Raw genomic sequence first — 25,578 nt, 5'->3', positions numbered from 1 at the left:
GTCGGACAATTTGTCAGTTTGCTCTTTGGCACTAGACTTTTTCCCCGTGCCAACTAGCAACTTTGGGGTTTTTCTCTGTATGCTTTGGAGGCCAGCCTCACTGACTTACCTTCTTCACAGAGCACATAATTGACCTGCGGAGTTAATTTCCACAAAATGTGGGGACGACCACTAACTTGGATGGCTTTAAAAAAATATTGGGTAAATTAATGAAAGTGTTACCTCTGTGCTGGGGGCAGCATACCTCCAACAAGGGCTATTAGTCTTGAAGAGTTACCTTGATGAAATGTTACCTCTGTGTTACCTCCAGAAATCAAATATAGGGGAACAACAGTGGGAATGTCGCATCTCCTGCTTGTGAGCATCTCAGAGACATTTGGTGTGAGAAACAAAATTCTGAACTAAGATGAGCCTTGGCCTGATCCAGCAGGATTACTCTTACATTCTTTTGTAAGGAATTTCCCTCAACTCCCTACAGAGGACTGGGCAACAGTTTCCAGGGAAATTGTTGGGACATAGCATTTGTAATGTGATCCTGGTTTATCATGCAAACCAAGTTTGCTTTCCTCTATACACTAGGGAAAGAAGTGCCATTAAATTCCATAGTCACATAGGATTCTGAGCATGCTCAGGCTGTGGATGGTTGTGTAACTTTTCAGATCAGTCCTGTAACTTGGAGACAGAATTGTCATGAGTACTGATGGTGAGCAGGAGGGGGCCTCTATTCAGGGGGGAAAACGCATGCGTAGTACTGAGGAGTTAAGCAGCCATTCAACGAGACACAGTTCAGACCCGCCTTAACCTTTGGGGTTTATCTGTCTGGGTTTTTCCCACGCTTCTTCAGTTTGTTAGGATTTTCTGTCTATGTAGCAGTAATAAAACACTAGAGACCTATTCCTTGTCTCAGCATGGTTCCTGGCTGTTAGGATAAGAATAGCACAGTACCCACCTGTCATGAGTGCCGTTGAGCTAAAGTCATCAGCGCAATGGCACTCATGACAATGACAAGGAAATAAGTGAAGGGGCACAAGTTAAGTAGCCATCAACCCACAACGACTAACGGCTAACAAACAATAGCTAAACTAATCACGGAGCCACCCAAGCCATCAGCGACAATACAACGGGGATCGCCCAGCTGAAAGCAATCAGCAGAAGAATGGAAACCTGAGGATGGGCGATCCTGGAAACCCTCAACCAATGGCAGGGCAACGCATGGGACAAAGGGGGGTGACGTGACCGTGAGCGAGGGGGCGATGACCGGCGCGGGGTATTTAAACCCCGCACCGGCGCGCTCCTGTCACTCTCAGCTTTTTTCTACCAACGTTGTACCTAACCTGAAATAAACCAGAACCTGCTTTGCAAACCAGCGTCTGAATGTTATTCAGAGGTAGGCAGCGCATGACATAAAGCTGAGAGTCATAAACTCAGCCTCGCCGAGCCCCACCGGACGACAACGAGCCGAGGGAGGAGTAGACGGCGAGAAGACCAGCAAGATGAGGCCGGAACGGCGCGGGCAAGGAGGGCGAGCCGCGCGGCAAGAGACAGAGGAGGACCGACCGAGGCCAGAGGCACCGCGGACTCCCGGAGCCATGGACGCCCACCCCACCCGACCCGAGCCTCAGCTCCAACCCCAAGGGGAGATGGCGACGGAGGCAACCCGACCGCGGGAGGGAGCAGCACGACTTCCGAAACCAGCGGAGGACCCCGCGCCCCACATCGCACCCCAGCAACGGGCGTGGAGCGACAGCCCCACGGTGCTCAACACGGAGGAGGACGACGGAGACACCCATCAGACGGAGGAGGAAGCGGACCCGCGGCGGAGGGACGATGAACCCCACCGGCAACCCACCCCCGAGGCCGCGCCAACGGAACCGGCCCCAGCGGCGGCGCGGGCTGTGGACGAGGAGGCACGAGCTGAACTCGCGGCCATGCGGGCTCAGCTGACGGAACTCCGGACCATGCTCCAGGCGCTTATGCCCCCCACGCCACCCAACGACGTCCCCGCACAAGCCCACACCCCGAGCGAAGCACCGAACCCACACGGGCCAGCGGAGAGCCAGCAGACGGCACAGGCGGCCGACACCACACCCCAGGAAGCGAGAGGCGGGGCCGCACAAAACGCCCGGGCCCCAAAGGACTTCCCCATCTTCTTCGATGGGACCCCCTCAAAACTCTCGTTTTTCATCACCAACGCTAGGGAGTTCATGGGGAGGCACGGACACTCCTATGACTCCGAGGCCGACAAGATCGCCGCCGTGGCGATCAAACTCCAAGACAGGGCGGCGGACTGGTACGTCCAACTGTACGAGTCCAGCTCCCCCGCCCTCGCCACCTTCCCTGCTTTCATCAAAGAGATGAAAAACTACTTCGAAGACCCCCTAGCTAAAGTACGGGCGAAAAGCGCACTCCAGAGACTTAAACAGGGCACACGCACGGTCCCTGACTACGCCCTGGAGTTCAAAGCCCTCGCGGGAAAGGTCTGCGACTGGTCTGAGACCACCCTGCTGGAAATCTTCAAAAGGGGGCTCAACCGCGACGTTCTCCAATGGGCCCTCTACCGCGACGACCCAGAAACGTTACATGGGTGGATCCACCTCGCGGGGAGAGCCGAACACGCGCACCGCACCTTCCTTATGACAACCACGGAAGACACAAACTATGTCGGGAAAAAGGTACCCGCACCACACGGGGGGATGGCCGGCCCCATATACCCAAAAAAGAGGTTCAACCGGGAGCCCTGCGGGAGGTGTGGCAAATTAGGGCACAAGACGGCGGATTGCTTCGCCAACCGACCGCCGACCAGCGCGCCCAAGCCCGCCCCGAAAATTAGCCCCAAACCACCCAACCCGGGGCCGCCCCCTCACCGCCGAATGACCGTGGCCACAGCGACACCGGAAGAGGGCTGGGATGCGTACTGGGGGGAAGAGGACAATACCGACCCCGACCAGCCGGCGGGAAATGCTCCCCGCCTGCTCTGAGACGCGTGGCAAGGCAGGCGGTGGGACAGCAACGCGGACCACCTCAACGAAACGACAAAAGCTCCGTAATATTGGCAGCAATCCAACTCTCTGCCGGCAACGGAGCCACCACGGCCGCGGCACTAGTGGACTCGGGGTGCTCAAAAAACCTCATCCACCCCGACCTAGTTGCCAAACTCGACCTCCGCTGCTTCCCCCTCCCCACGCCGCTGGCATTCCACCAGCTGGACGGCTCTACAGCGGGAGGGAAACCAGCCACGCTACAAACCGAGCCGGTCACCCTGCAAATGGGCACTCACACCGAGCGCACATCGTTCGTAGTCACGCCCATCGGACGGCCCATTGCAGTCCTGGGGATGCCATGGCTCGCGAAAAACAACCCGCGGATCAACTGGGCGACCCGCACCTTCACATTCGGCGACGGCGAGTATCGAGCACCAGCACCAGCTGGCAAAAGCAACCCCACGGTAGGACGAGCGGAGGCGACCACACAAGACAACGCCGCTACCACAGCAGACCTACCAGAACAATACGCCGACTTCTCCGAGGTCTTCGGAGAGGCAGAGGCAGACCAACTACCCCCCCACCGCAAGACGGATTGCCGGATCGACCTACTGCCCGACGTCCCCCTACCTAGACCAAAGATCTATTCGATGACCCCGAAGGAGATGGCAACCCTCCGGGAGTTCATCGATAAAAACCTAGACAGGGGATTCATAGAGCCAGCATGCTCACCGGTCGGAGCCCCCGTCTTATTCCGGGAGAAGAAAGACGGGACCCTACGGCTCTGCACCGACTACCGGGGCCTAAACGCGGCTTCCCTGTCCAACAAATACCCCTTACCCCTGGTAAAGGACATGCTCGCCCACCTCTCCACGGGCAAAGTCTTTTCCAAATTGGACCTTCGCGAAGCGTACTATCGCATCCGAATCAGGGAGGGGGACGAATGGAAGACGGCGTTTAACTGCCCCCTAGGCGCCTTCCAGTACAAGGTACTGCCCTTCGGACTCGCGGGGGCCCCTGGGGTGTTCATGCAGCTCATCAATGAGGTACTGCATGAACATCTGTTTAAAGGGGTCCTGGTCTACATCGACGACGTCCTCATTTACACAAAAACACACGAGGAACACGTAACCTTAGTCAGGCAAGTCCTCGACAAGCTCAGAAGGGCGCAGCTCTACGCAAAGCCTACAAAGTGCGAGTTTCACAAAGAGCGCCTAGACTATTTGGGGTATCGAATCTCCGGGGACGGCATCGAAATGGACCCCGCAAAAGTCGAAGCGGTGCTAAACTGGGAGCGGCCCCGCAACAGACGGCAACTACAGAGCTTCCTGGGATTCGCGAATTTCTACAGGTCCTTCGCCCGGGGGTTCGCTGAGATAGCCCTCCCCTTAACGGACCTCCTCAAAACCAAAGGGGTGGGGGACACCCGACGCGCCAAGAACCCAGGCACAGTGCTGAATTGGACTCCCGCGTGCCAGACCGCATTCGACAAGCTGAAAGCGCTGTTCACGACGGAGCCAATCCTCGCACACCCGGACCCAGAACGGCCGTTCGTGGTCCAAGCCGACGCCTCAGACTTCTCCCTGGGAGCCATCCTGCTACAAAAAGACTCCACGGGGCTCCTGAAACCATGCGCCTACCTGTCAAGGAAGTTCTCCGAGACAGAGAGGCGATGGCACGTCTGGGAGAAAGAAGCCTTCGCGGTGAAATCGGCACTAGAGACATGGCGTCACCTACTCGAGGGAGCCACCCAACCATTCGAGGTCTGGACGGACCACCGGAACCTCGAGGCCCTACGAACGCCTAGACGCCTTAGCCCAAAACAGGTCCGATGGGCCCAATTCTTCAGCCGCTTTGATTTCCAGCTGAAGTTCATGCCGGGCAAGAAGAACTTCCTGGCCGACGCCCTCTCCCGGCTGCCCCAAGACGAAGAGCCCGCCCCAGACACCATTGGGACGGTCCTATCCGCCTCGCAACTGGGAATGGCCGTGACCACCCGAAGCGGTGCACGGAGGCAACTCGACGCTACGGCGCAGCCGACGGCGGGACAACCGGCGACGGAAAGAAGCCAACCGCAACTACCAGGGGGAATGCGCACGGACCTCGCCGCCGCCCTCAAAACCGACCCCTGGTTCCTGGCAAACCCCGACAAGGTAACGATGGCGCAAGACCTGGCATGGGGGGAAGGCAGAATCTACGTCCCGGACTCGCAACGCCAGGCGATCTTGCATAGGTCACACGACGCCAAGCAAGCGGGACACTTTGGGTTCCTCAAGACCCTACACCTAACACGGCGCCAATTCTGGTGGCCCGCGCTCAGGCGAGACGTAAAAACCTACGTGGCGTCCTGCCCAACGTGCGCTAGGGCCAAACGGGCACCAGGCAAACCCGCGGGGCTATTGCAACGAGTGGCAGAACCCTCCCGCCCATGGGAGGAAATCTCTATGGATTTTATAGTGGACCTCCCACCCAGCCAGAAGAAAACGGCCATTTGGGTGGTGAAGGACTACTTCTCAAAGCAGGCCCACTTCATCCCCTGCACGTCGGTCCCATCCTCACAACAACTAGCCAAACTCTTCCTCATCCACGTGTACAGGCTACACGGATGTCCCGCACGTGTGGTGACCGACAGGGGCACACAGTTCACCTCCAAATTCTGGCGGGCCTTCCTGAAGCTGACGGGGACCCAACAGGCCCTATCTACGGCTTGGCATCCGCAGACGGACGGAGCCACTGAGGTTCTTAATGCCACCTTAGAGCAATTTATACGATCATATACGAACTACCACCAAGACGACTGGGCTGAACTGCTCCCGTTCGCCGAAGTCGCATACAACAACGCCGTCCACACGAGCACGGGGAAAACCCCGTTCGAAGTAGTCTCGGGGCGCGACTTTGTCCCCATACCGGAGCTACCTCAACCCCCGGAACCCCAGGTGGACGCCAGCGACTGGGGACGGAAGATCGCGGAAGCATGGCCAGTAATCACGGCGGCGCTAAAGGAGGCACAGGCTGCTTACAAAGAGCAGGCCGACAAGCACCGGCGCCAACAACCGCCGTTCCAGGCGGGAGATATGGCCTATCTCTCCACCAAGTTCCTAAAGTCAACCCAGCCCTCGAAAAAACTGGGGCCTAAGTACATCGGGCCGTTCCGAGTCACGCAAATAGTGAACCCGGTAGCAATACGCCTGGACCTGCCACACAACCTCCGGAGACTCCACCCGGTGTTCCATACCAGCCTCCTAAAACCGGCAACCACCTCCCGATGGCACCCAAGCACGCCACAGCCCGCACCGCTAATGATCGACGGGCAACACCACTTCGAGATCAGGGACATCCTCGACTCCCGCAAGCAACGAGGAACTCTACACTATCTGGTCAGGTGGAAACACTTCCCCCACCCGGAATGGGTGGCGGCGCACAACGTTAACGCGCCTGACCTGACCAGAGCATTTCACCGGGCATACCCCGACAAACCGCAACCAAGGTCAGCAAATCCAACCCCCCCCCCGCAGGCCCCCCCCCGCCTCCCGTGCCCCAAGGGAAAGGGCCCCCCCCAAGCCCGCGACTTGGGTGGACCTTCCCCCCCCCGGGACTCACTCCCCCCGCCCCGGGCCCACGGGGTGGTGACAAACGATCGCCAGCACCCTCCCCCCGCCCCCCGGCCGCGAGGGAGTGGCAAGCAAGTCAACAGGGCAACCTGGGGGCAACGCCCAGGAGACACAACAAAGGCGACGCACTCTAAATAAGAAAAGAAGGGCCCTACCTGGAGCTGAGCAGCACCCGACCAGCCACGCCTCTCGCCTCGCCGAACTGAGCCAAACAAACAGGGTGTGGTTGGAGCATGCGCACGCCAGGTCAGAACCCGAGCATGCGCACCATGGACACACCCTGGGAAGGCACGTGGTAGAGGGAGGAGCAAAGGGAGGGGCGACAACTACTCCGGCGGGAACTTTGAAAAAAAAAAAAAAAAAAAATGTGGCGTTTTGACAGCTCCACGGGGAAAACCCAGAAACCCGAGGGAGAACACTATTCGGAAAGGGGGCAGTATGTCATGAGTGCCGTTGAGCTAAAGTCATCAGCGCAATGGCACTCATGACAATGACAAGGAAATAAGTGAAGGGGCACAAGTTAAGTAGCCATCAACCCACAACGACTAACGGCTAACAAACAATAGCTAAACTAATCACGGAGCCACCCAAGCCATCAGCGACAATACAACGGGGATCGCCCAGCTGAAAGCAATCAGCAGAAGAATGGAAACCTGAGGATGGGCGATCCTGGAAACCCTCAACCAATGGCAGGGCAACGCATGGGACAAAGGGGGGTGACGTGACCGTGAGCGAGGGGGCGATGACCGGCGCGGGGTATTTAAACCCCGCACCGGCGCGCTCCTGTCACTCTCAGCTTTTTTCTACCAACGTTGTACCTAACCTGAAATAAACCAGAACCTGCTTTGCAAACCAGCGTCTGAATGTTATTCAGAGGTAGGCAGCGCATGACACCACCAGCTTGGTGGCCTCCAGTGTCTTGGACCACATCTCCCATTAGCTTAGCCAGTCAGACAGGGGATAAGGGGGAGTTATATTCTATCATCCTCAATTTAGTCAGGACTTTAATTTTGCAGGAGTGGGGTGTAGGGAGGATACACTTCAGTTAAGCAGCATGAGAGCTCAAACTTTCTTAGGTAAAAGTTCTTTGTAAAAATTAATTAAATTTAGGGATTATATTCTCTTCTCTCCCATTTCTATTGAGAAGAAATTAAAGGCTCTCAAGAGGTTCAAGTGGGAGTAGCATAGAGCAAAATCACTGTGTTTGCTGTAGCTTTCACAGAGAAGTCATTGCTGCACAGAATGACAATGCAGAGTTACTATATGTTTGTTTATTTATTTATTTTCTATCCCGCCTTTATTATTTTTATAAATAACTCAAGGTGGTGAACGTACCCAATACTCCTTGGGTACTCCTCCTATTTTCCCCACAACAGCAACCCTGTGAGGTGAGTTGGGCTGCGAGAAAGTGACTGGCCCAAGGTCACCCAGCAGGCTTTCATGCCTAAGGGGACTAGAACTCAGACTCCTGGTTTCTAGCCTGTTGCCTTAACCACTAGACCAAACTGGCTCTCTGAACTGATCTACAAAGCCATGTCAGGTTCATTTGCCAGAGACTAGGCAGCAGCTAGTTGACCATGGCTGATGCCCCAAAACTAAGAAAGACAAGACTTGGGTGGAAGACGACAGGACATCCCAGAACTTTAGGCTAGACTTGGAAGTCAGTAAAACATCTCAGAAGAGTGCAATGGCAAACTATTTTAATATTGTTACCAAGAAAATTCCATGGCTCTGTCAACTGAGGAATTGATCTCAACTCAAAGGAGACTTACAAAGAAGAGGGTGTATTTCCCTTACAACATCTTTTTCCTCCAGGCAGTCAACTGCTGGAACAAACTAGTTGGAATAATAGTGGAAGACTAGTAGGATAGCCAGACACTTAGCGCTGAGTAAATATGACTAGAATCTAGTTATGATACATAAATACATTTGGAGGTGGTTAGAATTTTACATGCCTAACTAAGAAAATGCCCTCATGCTTCTAAATCTAGGTTCTACCTTGCTGATTAAATAAGTCTGGTTGTTAAATTGTGAACTGATTTTATTGGACAGAATGGTACAACTGGTGTTTTTCTTTTGATCTGGATCTGGTAAAGACACATGCTTTATTATTGTCTCTTTTGAATGGTGTGTAAATATGGTTTATTTCTTTGTGTTTATTGATGGCTTGCTTTGTCTGAATGCCAAGCTCCCAGGAATTCCCTAGCGGTTTTGGATTTGGCTTCGTCTAGGATGCTCACCATTTCCCAGTTGAAACTGTGGTTGAGTCTGTCCATGTGTTGTGAGATTAAGGAGTTTTCATTGCGTCTTCTGACTGCTAGTTGGTGTTCATGGATGTGCTGTGCTAGTCTTCTGCCTGTCTGTGCTACGTAGTGGCTGTTACAGTCCTTACACTGTATGTTGTAGATGACTCCTGTTTTTAATTTTTGGGCTACTGGGTCTTTTGGTTTACTAAAGAGTTTTGGAGGGCTTTAGTTGGTTTGTGTGCTACTCTCTTCTATTGGATTTCAAGTTCATTCCAAATGAGGAACCTGCTCCAGTGAGGACAGAAAGTCAGCTGATGCTTTATTAGCTAAAGATTTAATACTCTGTGTCCACATCATCTTTTCAGTTCATAATTTATGTTACCATTTAAATTTGAACAAAACTGGATTCCTTACAGCTTTATAATAATGACCATCCTTTTACCACAGCCTGTGCTAAAGATGAATAGTGCTTACAGGAATGAAAATATTAAAGCCAGCTCTTTAGCCATTACTGGATTTTCTTATTACGTCATTGGACCCCTGGCATCTTTCCATAGTCCTGTGTGAGGACGTTTGGGATAATGGTTATACTACCACAACCTGTATGTCTTTGAGGACAAGTCTCTAGGCTTACTCATTTTTCAGTCTGGATTGGCAGGAAGTACATGAATTCTGTTTTTCTTTTCTTTTTTCTTTTTTTAAATTCTGTATCAAATTGATTTCAGATTCTATATTAAGAGAATTACTGTGATGCAGGTTGAATCAATTATGTAAATTAATTGCATGACTCCCTCTACTCCCTATTCCTCTGCATAATCTAGTCTGATTTTATAAAACTGGGAGGGATGAGGAACTAGGCAGGACTTGCATCTGAGGTTTCCATACACATTGTAGAATAGGAAACTTATAGCTGTCCAGATGTTGTTGGCTCCTGTTCCCAACTGTGTCATGGATTGATGGTCAAGTAGATAGACAGAAGGATTTACTGCTTGACTGGAAGTTCAGGTTCAGACCATATTTCTTAGATCTTTTATTAAACCCATTTTCTTTTTTCCTGTTGTTCATATACTTGAGGTATATTTACAAAATAGTTCAGAAAAGCACTTTTTATTATTTCTTACAGAATGAATACCTGAATGAAGGCATTGATGCACGAGTTATTGAGTATGACGATAACAGACCACTGTTAGATATGTTCCTACAAAAACCAATGGGATTACTGTCCCTCCTTGATGAAGAAAGTTCTTTTCCTCAAGCCACTGATCAGACACTTGTTGGTAAGCTCTTGCCAGCTTGTATTTAAAGATGCATTGGCCTTCTTTAGGGTTGGAAAAGAAATAGGATTGTTTCACAATTTATTACAAAATTACCTAATTCACACTTCAGAATCTGCATTTTGCAATGCTATACTCTTGTCCAAAACGCATACAAAAATGTGGCGATTGGAGAACAGGCACATACCCAAATATGTATGTTGGGGAAATTGTTAACAAAAGGACATAATTGCTTAAAGAAATACATAGATTAGGAAAAGGTGAGAATGGGATATATTTTAGGAGAAATAACCATGGAATTATATTTATAAACTTATATATAGACTTCTTTTAAAAAGGCAGACTGGTGCAGAATAAATCCATGGTTGAAACAACATCAAACTGAGCAAAGCTGAAGTTGATAGATTTGCCCATTTTGAGATGGATTTCTCATTGAAGTGTTTTCACTTATGCCTTCAGGGTGAAAATATTCACCCTGCTAATCGTATCTGTATAGCTGATATTTTTTACTTCCAGAAGCTACTTATTCAGAAGAAATACCAAGCAGAACCATAAACAGATCTGTCTTGCTCTGTTTAACCCAAAGCAGAGGGAAGTTTAGAGCATCCTTTCCAGAGTCATTTTCCTTCATACCACCAAAATATTTATCAGAATGTTTAAGTTCTTAAGAAAGCATCTATATCCATCAGCATATTTACAGGAATGGTGGAGGGGGGAGCCATTGGCATAAAAAAGCTACGGTAATGATGCTGGTGTTACAAAAGTGGTGTGTTTTCTTTACAGAAAAGTTTGAAGACAATCTGAAATCAAAATATTTCTGGAGACCAAAAAGAATTGATTTGACATTTGGCATTTACCATTATGCAGGGAAGGTAAAAGGACTGAATAATGCTTCTCTGTTAATGTGATTATTTTCTAACAGGGTGGGCTAACCTGTTGCAATATATTACAAAAGTCTAAACAGCTTCTTTTACACCTTGAATGGTTACAAATAATTACTGGGTGCAACTCATTTATACCCTTCCCTATGTGTGCGTGTGCGTGTATGAAGGTGTTAAAGAAAATCTTCCTCCGGGATCACGGAACACTCATGATACGCTCTTTGTTCCCTGAAGCATTTATAAGCAGTGCAGTCACTAAAAAGAAATCAGAAGATAAAAGATTATGAAGTTGGAAACCAGCTCTTTTAACAGTTCCTTTTTCTAACACCTCAGTTGTGTTTTATCAAAGAGAGAGTATGCTTCTGCTTACTTGATGAGCATTGCAGCTTATGACTGGAGCCTGAGATCCATTTCACACAACACCACTACTGTGGCTGCCTTTATGTGCTCAAGACTTCATGGCATATGCAGGCTCATAAGTCACTCAGGCCTTAGGGCTACTTCTGTTATGTGTAGTGATCCTACTCATGGCTGCATTGGCATAAGAGACAGTGACCCAATCTGAGAAGCCCACATTAAAGCTAAACAGCCTTTCTTTTATCTAGGATTCTCCAGAAGTATTGGACTTCAACTTGGGAGAACTGGAGTCCAGTATAATTTGAGAGATGCTTGGAGGAAGCTGCATTGGAGTGTGTAAAGCAGTGTTTCTCAGCCTTGGCCACTTGAAGATGTGTGGACTTCAATTCCCAGAATTCCCCAGCCAATTCTGGGAATTGAAGTCCACACATCTCCAAGTGGCCAAGCTTGAAAAACACTGTTGTAGATCAACCATACTGAACTGTGTGCTGGTAATAGTCAAATTGCCCCTACATTTGCCTGGCAGACTCACAGTTCTCAGGGGTCTTTCTCCTAAAAAGAATGAATTTTTTTGTACATCCTCTCCCCCAAATAAAGACATCAGTTTTAATTCCAGTAATTAAAGCTCCTCCTGTGCTATATATTGCAATTTAATCCCAGAGCCCCCACTAGTCTTGATGGAACACTGGCATTATGTTAAGGGGAGCAGGATTTTGCTCTCTGGCTGTATCATCCAATATTAATGCTGGCTACTTCTCACCTTCCTGTAGCCCCCATTCACTGTCCAGGAGGAAGAACCAAACTGTAAAGCTTTGCGAACAGGAACTCAAGGCCAGCCTTTCTCCAAGTCTTGAGGAAGAGCTTTATTCACATATTTGCTGCGATTGGAATATAGGGCTGTTTCCCATATACATACCAAATACTCTCCTGCTGGGTAGGCTGGCCTATTCCCCTCCTCACATATTTACAGTACCCTGCATATTGTATGTATCCTGAATTGACTTAATTGAACAGCAGGCTTATAATCACCTTCCCTCCATGAGCTTCCAAAGTGAATCGGACTATTCATATACTAGCTGAACATCACCTTCCTTGTTTTTTTATTTTTGATTTCTGGCAGACTCAGTATACTTTATCTCCTAAGAACCTTCTGTTTTCCTAATTCAAGAACAGAGAAGCAGTTGATGAAAAAAAAATAACAGTGAATAACTGTTCCTGACCTTTCGTATTTTAATTCCAGGTTCTTTATAATGCAAGTGGGTTCTTAGCCAAAAACAGAGATACCTTGCCAGCTGATATTGTACTACTCCTGCGATCCTCTGAAAATTACTTGATTCAACAGCTGGTAATCGAACCCCTTACAAAAACGGGTAATAAATTCTACCATACCTTTGCCAGGTCCAGTATTCTTTGCTATCTGCCCTAAAGCTGGCCATCAGGTCCATGGTCAGTCTTCCTCATGGAATTACATAGCAGGAGCTATCAACCATGACAGTAACCTTACAGGAATATCAATGAAGGGCATGCAGTTGGTGCCTTATCCTTATCCAGGACCATGCACTCTAGCTGTGATTTTCCAATTTCCTTAGGGAAATCTTACATGGATCAATCTGCTGCATTACCCTTCTATAGCTTTCATTACACCCTTGCAACTTTCAGAGGATAAAAAATCAGAAGATGCCTTGTTCTGAATAGGTCACTGCTGCATTTGATTCAGTATTGTCTACAGCATCCTATCCCAACCTGATGTCCTGCAGATGTATTAGGCTAGTACTCCCATCATTGTTCAACATATTTGGAAGGCATCAGATTGGGAAAGGGCAGTTCACACTGGCTGTAACTGTCTAGCATTTCAGGCCTATCTTTCAGCATGGGGTGGGAGGTGTGTCATAAGAAAGACCTATCTGGAAATGCTGGATTGAACCTGGGGCCATTTACCCACAAGCCAGAGCTCTTTTCTAAAGTGCATTCTAGTACTGCACAATCAGTGGTGGATGCTGGTGTTGGAGTACAATTAGTGAAAAAGTACAGGTAGTCCTCACATAATGACCATTCAACAACCATTCTAAGTTACAACAGTGCTGAACAAATGGTAGTTAAAACCAGTCTTTAAAGTTATGGCCATTGCAGTGCCCCCACGGTCCTGTGATCAAAATTGTGGGAGTTGAAGTGGAGGCGAGTGCAGCAGGGCAGGAGGAGCGTAAGGTCCTCACCTAATGACAGTGCGGTCCTGGCCTAACAACCACAATCAGGACTACCAGGACTGCCATCACTAAGTGGTGCAGTCATGTGATGTTTTGCTTAACCACTTTGCTTAGCAATGAAAATTCCAGTCCCAATTAGAATTGTTAAGCAAGGACTACCTGTATTGGGTGAATATAGCATAGTTATCATCTCTTAGTCCTGCCTACCTCCCATGATGGGAGTTATGGGAGTAAATTTGGGGAAAGGAAGGCTGTATGACTTCACACTGTACTCCACTTTGAGCTCTTGCAGAAAAGGTGGGATATAAATCTAATGAACAAAATTACCGAAGAGAAATGAATCATATATTTTGCCATTGCTCTGCAGGCACTGAGCATGCTTCCTTGAACATAGCCAGTCAGGACTGCAACTTCTTTGATTGGTCCTGCTCCTCTGATTTTAATTGCAATCTTGCTATGCCGCTCTATGGCAGATGAATCATTTCCCTTGATAGGGATTAAATGGAGTCAAAAGATTTATTTGCGTAATATACAGAAAAATAAAATAGGATGGCAAGTCAGTGCCCGGGTTCTTACGTAGCCATGTATTGTGTGAGAAATTGGCTGTAATGCTGAGAAATGGACTTGAAATCAAAGGCAGCTTGATAGAAATAGAGAAAAATGCTTGTCACCCTCTTCTCCTGGATGTTTCTCAGACACATTACATTTTTTGTGACATGGATGGGCATTTAGCCTTATTCAGCAAGGCTGTTCTTATGTTTTTAAAAAACAAAGATGAGCCTTGGTTTGGTCATTTTTTAGTTAGCTCTCTGTAAGGTCAAATCCCAGATGTATTCCCTGATCCCCAGAGATCCATAGGATAGAAAACGTGACTATTCATTTATTTTATTATTCACATTTCTTTCACCGCCCATCTCCCCCTATTACATCATACCACATAAAAATAAACCAGCAGGGTTTTAGTATTTGTTGGTTTTCACCCAAATATGAGAACAGACTGAAAAATGCAAATTGTCTTATGTGGCATTCATTAATTATTTCATTTTGCCTTGAAAATACCCACACCACTACATTCTAGACCAGTTAAGTGTTGCAGTTGTACACATTGCTTGCCCAGTGGAATGTGTCCTTAAGAGAATGAGCTTCTATCTCCCAGCTCAGAAATGTGACAGCAGCTCTATAAAATACTTTTCTCATTTTCCCCATGGATTGCTTCCATGCACTGTTTCCTGAACCATTCAAGAGCTCTAAAACTGGTTCCTCGTTTATAGTATGTCACAATAGGCTATTTGAAAATTATACAATACTTTCTAATCAGCGTAAACCACTTTAGCCACCTCTGTAAGGCTTTGGAAGTGCAGTTCCACCAAAAAGTTAGGAAGGATCTTCAGGACCTTGATTTACGCAATAATATGAAAAGAACAAATGCAGAAGACACATTCCATCTTCACATAACCTGCCAAGAATCTGGGTTTTTTCCTTTTTTTTAATAAGAATTTTATTAGGTTTCAAGCAAAGATAAAAGCTACAGAAAAACAAAAAACTATACATACACACACACACACATACATACACACACACACACATACATACATACCTCCTAATCAACTTCCCCCCAAAGATAACATTTATTTAAATTTCCTTCCTACTACTATTTTGTACATTCTGTCTACTATAATAAAGATCAAACTAAAAAACATATAAATTGTCTGCCGCTATACTTGATAATACAACAATTTTAATAATCTTAATCATATTAAACCCAAAACCAGACATTTATTATTTTTGTTATTATACCTTAATAATATTAATCCAAATCATTAAAGTTAAATGAAATCAGCCAAACCCTAAAAGCAACCCAGATAAATATTCTTAAACCCTTATCCCACTTCAAAATAAACCAGAGCATTTACATATCCCCACAATGCACACAGAGCTTTTTTCTTAAATCGAACAGCCCAACTGCCCCCCTCAAAAACTCCCGACTTCTCTACAGGAGACCTCCCATACATAATAACCCCTTCTTTTCCATGGTGTTCCCAGAAGATCAGTTTCACTTACAGCTTGCAACTCGATCTCTCCCTTTAATTTCTTCAACTCAACTATCAGATCTTCATCCAGCATTTCAAGAGAAGTCCCAATCTCACTCTTAGAAGAGACATTTCTGTCAATGTTAAATTCCTCAGTTTCATCCACGACCTCCCCAACCAAATCACACATTTTAGACCTCATATTTTCCACAATGTCCTGAATGTCTTGCATAAAAACTTTCTGTAGCTTTTATCTTTGCTTGAAACCTAAAAAATCAGAAAGAATCTGTTTAAAATCTTGTTGGAAGTCAGAAAAAGTCTGTTTAAAATCCTCCATGTCTCATGCAGTAGATTATGGCGCCCCCTAGGAGCTGAACCAGCAAAAGTCGAAGATACGAAAGAATTCTGGAATGTGTTTACACAAGCAAAAGTGAGAAATTTCCCCAGGGAAAATAGAAGCAGAAAACTGAAGGTTCAAAACAGCTGATTCAACGTGTAGGAAAATGTTAATATCTTCAAATTTAGTACAAAAATAATAACAGGGAGACAATTATTTACTCTCAATCCTCCTTAATATTTGGATGGAAAACAAAAGGCCAAAACTTAAAAAGAATTTTTTAAAAAATTGATCCCAAAAATAATGATAAGCACCAAGAGAACCTGCTTCTCCTTGCTGTAGAAAGCCTCTCTTAGGGTATGCGTACTTAAAAGAAGTATAAATTGGGTGATTTAGAAATGGGGTGGCCGGTCTTAGTATCCCTTTAAGGCTACAGCACAGCTTGTAAAATAGTGACGTCCCAGCCTCCTGGCTAGCTCTTACCAGTCGAGCGTGAACACTGCGATCTTCTGGCTGCAAGCAGCCGTCTGGAAGACAGATGGGGCAATTCCAGGTGTTTTTGTTTTCCGGAAGAACCCTCCTGGGCTTAAGGAAAAACCTGCCTGAGCCCAAAAAAACTGCTGCGTTGTCAGTTCTGCCCGCTGAGCCCATGGGCACAGCTGTTCAGTCCTCCATGTGCCCACCGGAAGTCTGTTTTTTTCTTCTTCTGTTAAGTAAGAGGGAAATAAGGAATTTCTGGGATCATTACTTGGACAACTTGTGTATTCTGAAGGCCAGTTTACGCCTTCCATTGTTTGCAAGATGCTGTTTTTATTCATGAGAAATGTTTAGTTGCCTTTCAAGCTGCAACGTTTTTGGAAGGCAGCATACTATAAGTAACATAAAACCTATAATAATAGTCAAACAACCATCAACATGACAAAAGATGAACTATAAAACAGTAAAGACAAACCCATTGTGTTCTTTTTGGACCAGTCATCTAAAAAAAGGCCAGTAAGTATGAACAACAACAAAAAGACTGAAAATCATTCTTATTGATATCCTTATCTTCTAAAAGACCTCTTGAAAGGCAACAGGTAGGGATTGATACCATCTTTTAGGTAGGGGGCTATGCCATGAACTTAAGTGTACTGTAAACCATGAGGGAGGCAAATACTGAAATGATAAAAGATACTTTCATGAAGAAGCCATGATCAGTTGATGTAACCTTTTCAGTGTAAATGCAATGGTCAACTCCGTTTGCTCCCTGTCTAGTCAAGGAAGTGACCCTTTTTAGCAATTTTCCTCCCCCCTTTTCTTTTTCAGGTAATTTGGCACACAGCAAGCATACAATAAATTATCAGATGTGGAGGCCACAGAATCCAGTCAGCCAAACAAAAATGAAGGAGTCCCTGAACTGCTATCTAAATCAGGTATTAAAGTAGACAAGACTATACTGTCATTACTCCTTGGTTTTACCCCATCTCACATATTTCCTTTTTTGTTTAGCGGGATTTCTTTGAGTTGCACAATTCATTTTCCTTCTGTAACGGAAAAACTAACATCTCCCTTCTTTCTGGCTATGATTTTATAATGACTTCAAGGAAAACTCAGTTCTCAATTGTTATTTTCTTTAGCTCTCACCCATAGGTATCTTTACTGGTGAGCATGCGCCACTGAATTCACAGAATCTAACCTGCTAGCAAATGTACTGAAAAATAGAAAGTACAAAGATTCAAATTGTAGAACTGCATCTGACTCTATTGAAGGAGCTGCAGTACTATAATTGTTGTTGCAATTAATATTTTTATTAGATGTCCTGGTTTTTAATAAATAAGAGAGCATTAGGCAAGCTATTTTTCTTTACATTTGTGGCAAACACCTGTATCAAACGGTGTTCAGCTTTCCCAAATAATACAGTTTGATAAATTATTGCATGTTTCTGAGGTAACAGCATCTACAGCTTAGAACAAGTACATGCTGTTTTTAGCTGGGTGTTTTAAAAGGTCATTTTGTTGGGCAGGTTCAGTCATCTTTGGCTGTTGTACTGTTAAGTAGTGTCATTTTTCTTTCTTGAACATATAGAATGAGCTGGAAGATTCCATGCATCACTCAAGAGAGACAACCAGTATGAAAACACAGACAGTTGCTTCTTATTTCCGAGTAAGCCCTGACTTGTTAGGTTTTTAATGCATATTGTTTATATAATGATCCACCCTCCTTTTTCTAACTGTATGATTAAAGTCAATTCTCCTCCAAGTCAAGCTCAGCTCTTGGTAACTTGATGGATACACCCATTAGTTTTCTCAGCATCAATACAGAAGTCCTTTGGTATTGCCACTTTACGGGAAGATTTTTCAAATTCTCAATGTACCCTTCAGCCCTGGGAATATTCTGATACTAGTCTTCTGTCTCAGTACTAGCTAGATCTCACCATCCTTTAACTTCCTGAAATGAGCCAAGAACAGCTGCATGCAGGGTAAGGGAAGGTTTAACATGAATGTTTTAGCCTTTTTTTAACATGTAAAGATTGAGGAAAAATACTTCAATAGATTATAGTGAAAAGCTATTAAATCTGCCATTTTTCAGAATGTTAACTTGAATTTGTGGGGATTCCTTCATCCAATATCATTTACATGCATGCGTGCATACACATGCACAGACCAGCTTATTGAGGGTGGAAGACTGAATAGCCTATAGTCAAACAGAGGCATTGGCTAAGTCAGGCTACCCTGGATGGTATAGAAACACTGTATGCTCCTTCCCATGCCCTTTTTCTCTGGTAGTAATAGCACCATCACATTCACCCTCCAGCTACCCTGTAAGATGCATTATGAGATAGCTGCTGCAGTTGACTGTACAGGATGTCCAAGACACCTGAGAACAACATCTATAAGATGCCTGCTCTGCAAAGGTGTATGCCACAAGTATAATGAAGAACTTATCTAGGTGGCCCCCCAGAAGACCATGGGTGGGGCTTGGCCAAAATTCACTGCCTGTTCCAGTCTGCTCCTTGAAGCAACTTTTCCACTTTTCCTAAAGGTACAGCTGGACCTGCTAACTACTTGGTGACTCAGTGGAATTTTGAGAAGAGGACAATTGGGTGGGATGGCTGCAGCAGCCAGTGCTATCATTACTAGCTCTAACCTGGTGTTACTCAAGGAACTGAGATGAACATAAATGACATCTGCACCTCTCAAAATATATACTGTCTCACCATTGGATTCTATATCTTTATTTAAACTGTTAAAAGAGATGTCAGCATTAGTTGTGTTTGTCATTTTGGAACTCACAAATTCCAGCATTTACCTGACTGACAGTTCCTAGAGCATCCATATGCCCTTCCCCAGTTGATTTGATTTAGTTCCAGACCCTTTTAATTGTCACACTCCAAAATAAAATTCCAACCTTTAGCATAGCTTTTATTCAAATAATATTTCTGGGCCCCACCTAAGCCCATAAGCATTCTTGGAAAATGAGCATAGAACCGGATCTGGATAACATTTGAATGGGAGACCACTAGAAAATCCCAGGGCTATAAGCTGGGAAATCAAACAAATATCCCAGAAAATTACTTCTATATTATTTCAAAGAAAACTACATGGACCTCTAATCATCAAAAGTCAAGTTCAACTCAAAGGAATATTTCCCTTCATGGAATTAAAGTCAGAGAAGAAGTGCAATAGAGTTTTGTTGTGTTCCATATTATCTTCATATTCATGACGTTGCTTATATGCGTCCCTGCCAAATATTTTTATCACTCTGGTTGGGGTTGATTATTACATCAGTTATAGCATTTGGTTTGTTATGTCCACTGAAATTGTAGTTATGCATTCCAGGAGCATATTAATATGCTTTTTAAATTTACATTTGAATAATGCACTTACAAGAGTATTACGTTGTTGCTACCATTTTCTTTTGAGGCACCCTGGTGCTTGCACAATTAACTTCTCTGTTTTGAATCAGAGTTTGCATTGAACCACTGTGTAGAACACCTGTCTGAATACCATTTTATGCCACAACTGCCATTAATTGCCAAGAAGTAATTGCGTCTCCCTCTGCTCATTAGGGATACAGAATAGGAAGAGAGTATGCAACTGCCCCATGTGCAATGTATTAGCTTAAGACATCAGCCACAACAAATTTGCTGAGCATCAGAGGTCACCATGATCTGTGTGACTGTAAGCAGAAGAGTATGTAATCAAGAAACAGTACCTAAGATAGACAATTTTATGATCCACATATAGTCTTAAGCACCAGAAAAGTCATGATAATGAATACATTGTACTGAATAAGCAAGAGGTCATAGACAACCAAACTGAAAATTCCTTTCCCGTGTGTGTTTTGTATATTTTGTACACTCAACCTCTAGGTTTCCCTTTAGGTAAACCTGGCTTAAAGAACCTAGGATTATTATTGCAGTTTAATCCAGTAATAAAATAGAAGTTTGCCCTTGACATATGCAAATCACCTCTTGTCTTTAGTGAGGCCATAGAGGTGGCAGAAATTTAAATACCTCATTTAGAGTGATTTGAGGATGCTTCTGTCTCATTTATGTATTCAAAGAAGGGTGAGTCATTCCATCTCATTCCCAGATGGGCTAATTGTTTTAATTTCATGTATAGGCTCTGCACTTTGAAAGTCCTGCCTAATTTTCTTTTTGAAATAATGCTTAATCCAGTATATAGGATGAATTATCTTAGTATTTTTGCCAGCTTTGTTTTCCTGCTGTCTTGTAGCAACTAACTAATCGAGCTTAGAGCAAGGATAAGCAGTCTGGAACTCATGGGCTGGGCTGTCCCCACAGACACCAGTCTTGGCGCTTGCCGGGTTCCATATTCCACCTGACATTAAAGTATTGTTTTAATTTTTTAAATGAAGTGGTAAATTAGTGTATTCTAAAGCAGAGCACCCCTATCTCTACCACAGTGTTTCTCAACCCCGGCACCTTGAAGACGTGTGGACAGGGGAATTCTGGGAGATGAAGTCCACACGTCTTCAAGGTGCCGGGGTTGAGAAACACTGCTGTACCATTATCTTTATTTACAAGTATTTCTCTCAACTTCATTATAAGGCTCCTAGGCATCATTACAAAAGGGTATCTCAGAGAAGATGGGATGGTGGGAATCATCCAGGAGAATCATCCAAGTCTCAAGGTTATGGCAGAAATCAATCATACAGTAGCTATTTGCTGTCTGGTCAATTGGTGTTTTATGGCTGGCTCTACTTGAACAACAGTTCTAAATATACTCACTGGCCCCAAAAGTTTGCTTATTGCTGACATTTTCTCCACTGAATTTTGCATTGTTTAAACTATTTGTGACAACAGAGATTATTTATAGTTGCTCTTTCAGTTATTGCAGCTGATTCGTTCTTATTTATGATTGTCTGTAGTCATGCTTTAAACCAGACAAATTTCAAATATTGCCTACAGAAGCTTACCAGTTTTGCAAATATAGTCTGTAAAAGATGTTTCTTTCCATCATTTCCATTCAGTACTCATTGATGGATTTGCTGTCTAAAATGGTGGTTGGCCAGCCTCATTTTGTTCGTTGTATTAAACCAAACAATGATCGACAGGCAAAGAAGTATGACAAAGAAAAAGTATTGGTTCAGTTGCGATACACTGGAATTCTGGAAACAGCTCGGATTCGGCAACAGGGTTATTCTCATCGTATTCTTTTTGCAAACTTCATAAAGCGGTAAGTCCTTTGTAACACCAGGTCCTCTACACCTCCTTCATTCTGTGTTGCTGGTTTTTCTCCTGCTTGTGTTGCTGCCAGGAGAACTGTCACCAGCCACTGCTTTCCGCCTCCTTATAGTAAGAAGGATCTCTGCCCTTTTTCACCTGGAAAGGCCAGACAAAGAGGAAGCAACAAGTGATTGTAAAATTAACCTCAAGGTGTTACAACTGCATTTTTTTATTTGTGTGAATAAATCCTCATATAAACAATATATCCAATTATTTGTTTGTTTATCAGATTTATACCCTGCCCCAATTATAAAAAAAGACTCTAGGTGGCTCACACTAATGAGCCACAAACACAATAATGCAGATCAAAAATGTCTTAAAAGGTAAAGGTTTCCCTTGACATAAAGTCCAGTCGTGTCCGACTCTAGGGGGCGGTGCTCATCTCCGTTTCAAAGCCTTGGAGCCGGCGTTGTCATAGACACTTCCGGGTCATGTGGCCAGTATGACTCACGGAACGCCGTTACCTTCCCGCCGAAGCGGTACCAATTAATCTACTCACATTTGCATGTTTTCGAACTGCTTGGTGTGCAGAAGCTGGGACGAGCAACGGGAGCTCACCCCGCCGCGCGGTTTCGAACGCCGACCTTCCGATCGACAGCTCAGCAGTTTAACCCGCAAGAATATCTGGCATCAGACCCCAAAAGCCCTCTGGAAAAACTCTGTTTTCACCTTCTTCCTGAAGGCAGGTAATGTTGGAGACAAAGCAACCTCCAACAGGCCATTCCTGAGGGCCAGCCCCTTCATGGAAGAAAATGCTTGTTGGCATTGGTGCCCCAAACTCCCAGAAATGGAGGACAACCCGCTGCTTCTCCCGGCACGATTAAAATGGTTAGGCCACCTCTAGTGGTGAGTTGCAGTCCTGCCGGTAATTGGAGTTTAACTAGAATGAGGTAGTTGATGGTAGTTTAGGTAGGTGAGGGATGGAGAAATGGTTAGACAGATGGACAGAAAGGTGCTGTAATAGTCAACACTGCTGAAATCCTTTAAAGATCTAGTTACATTGAAGAAACATTAAGATGGCTTTTCAAAAGTCAATTGGCTCTTCGAGTTTCACCTTTCAAAGCTGGCAAAAAGACCAACTTAATATATGCAGGGGGGAAATACAATGGCCTTCTTGAGAAGGTAGCAGGAGCATCATGCATTTCCTTCTCCGAAAAATGAGTCTGTCAGGTGGAAAATTTATTACTTCTGTACAGTACTGAGGTGTCTATAGTTTTTGGGTGGATGAGTTGGAACATAAATTATACATTGATGCTTTGTGGCTGTTTCTGTTACTGTTCTTGAGTGCCCCCCAGTATCTGATTAGCCTTTATTTGGTATCTAAGTATCATGCATGTAAACTTGTAGTGGTTGTCCAGTGGATTTCATATCAGTTTATAGACAAAAATCGGGTAAGAGTTAACTAATCAGCACTAAATATCTTTTGTAAATGCAATAGTAAATAGTTGGACATTTTTCCTCTCTCTCTCTTTTTCTTTCCTTCTTACTTTCTTTCTTCCTTTCCGCCTCTCTCCTGGACTCTCTCTTTCTCTTGTAGATACTATTTCCTTTGTTACCAATCAAGCAAGGAGCCCCCTATAAGTCCTGCTACTTGTACTGCCATCTTGGAAAAAGCCCAGTTGGATAACTGGATGGTTGGGAAAACTAAGGTACTATTTCCACACTCTGCCACTATCCACCTGTAATATTTTCTGCAGCGATCCTGCTGAAACAAGTAGGATAATCAAGAATGTGTTGTTTTGCATTTTTGGAGGCGCTCTTACGTGCCATCAGTAGCTAGGCTTCAACATCCACCAATGTTTTAATTATCCTCCTCTCTTTTTTTTTGCCTATTCACTACTTAATATAGTTTGATGAAGAGGTCTGGTGAATTCATCAGCTTGCAGTTGGCCTAATAGATATTACTAACCCATATATTTGTGTCTTTGGAATCTGGCTATTTTATACGTAATTTCATAGATACTGTTTTTAGAATTCAGTGCCAAGACAGCTTCTGCTTGCTCCACAATTACAATCATCTAAGAGGTGAAATAGTTTTGTCTAGAATTCAATGCCAGATTCAAAATTGCCTGTATCTGACAGACATTTTACCCACCATTGGAACTTGTGTTTCCTGGTCATTTTTCATATCTAATCAGCCTGGCTTCCCACAGAGCTGGAGGAATGTTTTTTAAGGCAGATATTCAGTGGCTTCTTCTTAACTAGGGAGCAACCATCATTGGAAACGTTATCTATGGAATTAAGAGGGTCTCCTTTTTTTAATATATAGGTAATCCTCCTCTTTTTGAACAATAGGTTTTTCTGAAATACTACCATGTAGAGAAGCTAAACTTAATGCAAAAGGAGACAATCAACAGGATCGTTTTGATTCAAACCTATGTGAGAAAATGGCTTCGTTCAAAGAGATATAAAAAGTTGAAGGAGAAAAGGGAAGCAAGTGCAATTAAAATACAATCAGGTAATACAAATATTTTTTGTATCAGTTGTATATGTATTTATATGCATATAGACATAAACACAAAATAAGATAGTCATATGTAAAACAAAAGAAACACCCATTTTTACCATTATTTAATTGTCTGATTATATATAATGTTCTCTTGTTCTACTTTGTGCTTATATCTTACCTTTTATCTGGAAACTCAAGTCTGCATATACGAAGATTTTCCTTCTTGATGGGCATCACATGCATGCATTACAAAGCGAACTCTGCCATTTTGTACTTGTATTATGATGTCATATACAAGTAAGGAAGGGATAGAGCTTACACTGGGAAATCACAATGCACGTTTGTCATTTTGATGAAATGTTGGCTTCTGCAGATGCCCCTCCCTTTCTGTATAGAGACTTGAATTGGTGACTTGGAGAATATCTGGGAAAAGTCAGCCTGTGACCAAAGTAGGAGATTACCAGAAAGTTGGTAGAACCTATCCATGAGAGTGGTTTACACTGCTGGACCAGGGAATATGAGAAGATACTCTCAACCCCTGTAAAAATTTCCAAGTCACCAATATAGTATCACCAAGAACCAATAATGTAGTCCCATGTTTCCTGCCTGGACAATTTTTGCTTTGCTCTCCTCTGCCTTTTCTCATCTTAAGATCAGAATCCATTTCCAAACCTGACAATTTCCTCTTTAAAAAGTTCATTTCTTGTATTGGTGGCCTTTCATTACAGTTGAAACTCTTGTTTACTCACCCACTTTATTTCCCAGCAGAAAGTATTCTAACATTTGATTGTGGGCATTAGGTCTACTAGAGGAGTTCTCTGACAGTGATGCCAAACAAGTGAATAAAAATGTAAAACATGAAAGGTCCAAAGTGAGAAAGACTAATTAAGCTTTCTGTTAACCAAGCAACCATAAGATTTTAGCTTAAAAGGTGGAGCATCTTGTTTGGGATTTAAGCTTTTCATACTTACAGTAAATGGCAATTTGATCCTTAAATACATTTCCAATCTGATCTCTTATAAACTCTGAATTTTCCATTTTTGGAGGAATGTTGCATTCTTGTTCCTAAATGTATATGAAAACTATTCCATTATGTTGAATCAACCTGTGTTTTCTTGTCATGAGCTTGGAACTCTGCATAAAATTTCATTGTACTTGTCCCAAAGCAAGAGTGGGCAACCTATAGCTCCAGGTGTACTTAGGGTCCCTAAACCCAATTTTTTTTCTCCCAGTAAGACCCCTCTAAGCCAATTCTTGTTTTCTACCATTTGAGGTGTCAGTTTCACAAAGAAAAGGTAGACCCCCACCTTGAAATCCTGCTTCAAAAGAAAAAATTGACCCTGTGTCTGTGCAGGTCCACCTACTTCGTTACATGGCCCAACCTCTATAGTCCTCATCACCCCCTCCCAAACTGTTACGTATGCCATGAAGACAACAAAGTTTGCCCCAAAGAATAATCTTTCATTCACTCCCTTCT

General features: G+C 44.6%; 1 protein-coding gene across 1 annotated transcript in view; it reads left to right on the top strand.

Annotated features, from left to right (window-relative positions):
• MYO3A (myosin IIIA) overlaps positions 1–25,578 on the top strand; it is a 103,610-nt gene that overhangs the window by 45,152 nt on the left and 32,880 nt on the right. The window contains exons 19-27 of the mRNA XM_063301919.1: positions 9,962–10,115; positions 10,896–10,984; positions 12,591–12,720; positions 17,227–17,319; positions 17,848–17,873; positions 17,986–18,063; positions 21,397–21,602; positions 23,190–23,301; positions 23,948–24,110. Coding sequence (XP_063157989.1) covers positions 9,962–10,115; positions 10,896–10,984; positions 12,591–12,720; positions 17,227–17,319; positions 17,848–17,873; positions 17,986–18,063; positions 21,397–21,602; positions 23,190–23,301; positions 23,948–24,110 — 1,051 coding nt within the window. The remainder of the gene's footprint in view (positions 1–9,961; positions 10,116–10,895; positions 10,985–12,590; positions 12,721–17,226; positions 17,320–17,847; positions 17,874–17,985; positions 18,064–21,396; positions 21,603–23,189; positions 23,302–23,947; positions 24,111–25,578) is intronic.

Source organism: Candoia aspera, chromosome 4 (assembly GCF_035149785.1).
Source record: "Candoia aspera isolate rCanAsp1 chromosome 4, rCanAsp1.hap2, whole genome shotgun sequence".
Classification (NCBI taxonomy): domain Eukaryota; kingdom Metazoa; phylum Chordata; class Lepidosauria; order Squamata; family Boidae; genus Candoia; species Candoia aspera.
The sequence above is the reverse complement of the archived record's forward strand: the minus strand, read 5'-3'. Positions and strand labels throughout refer to the sequence as shown.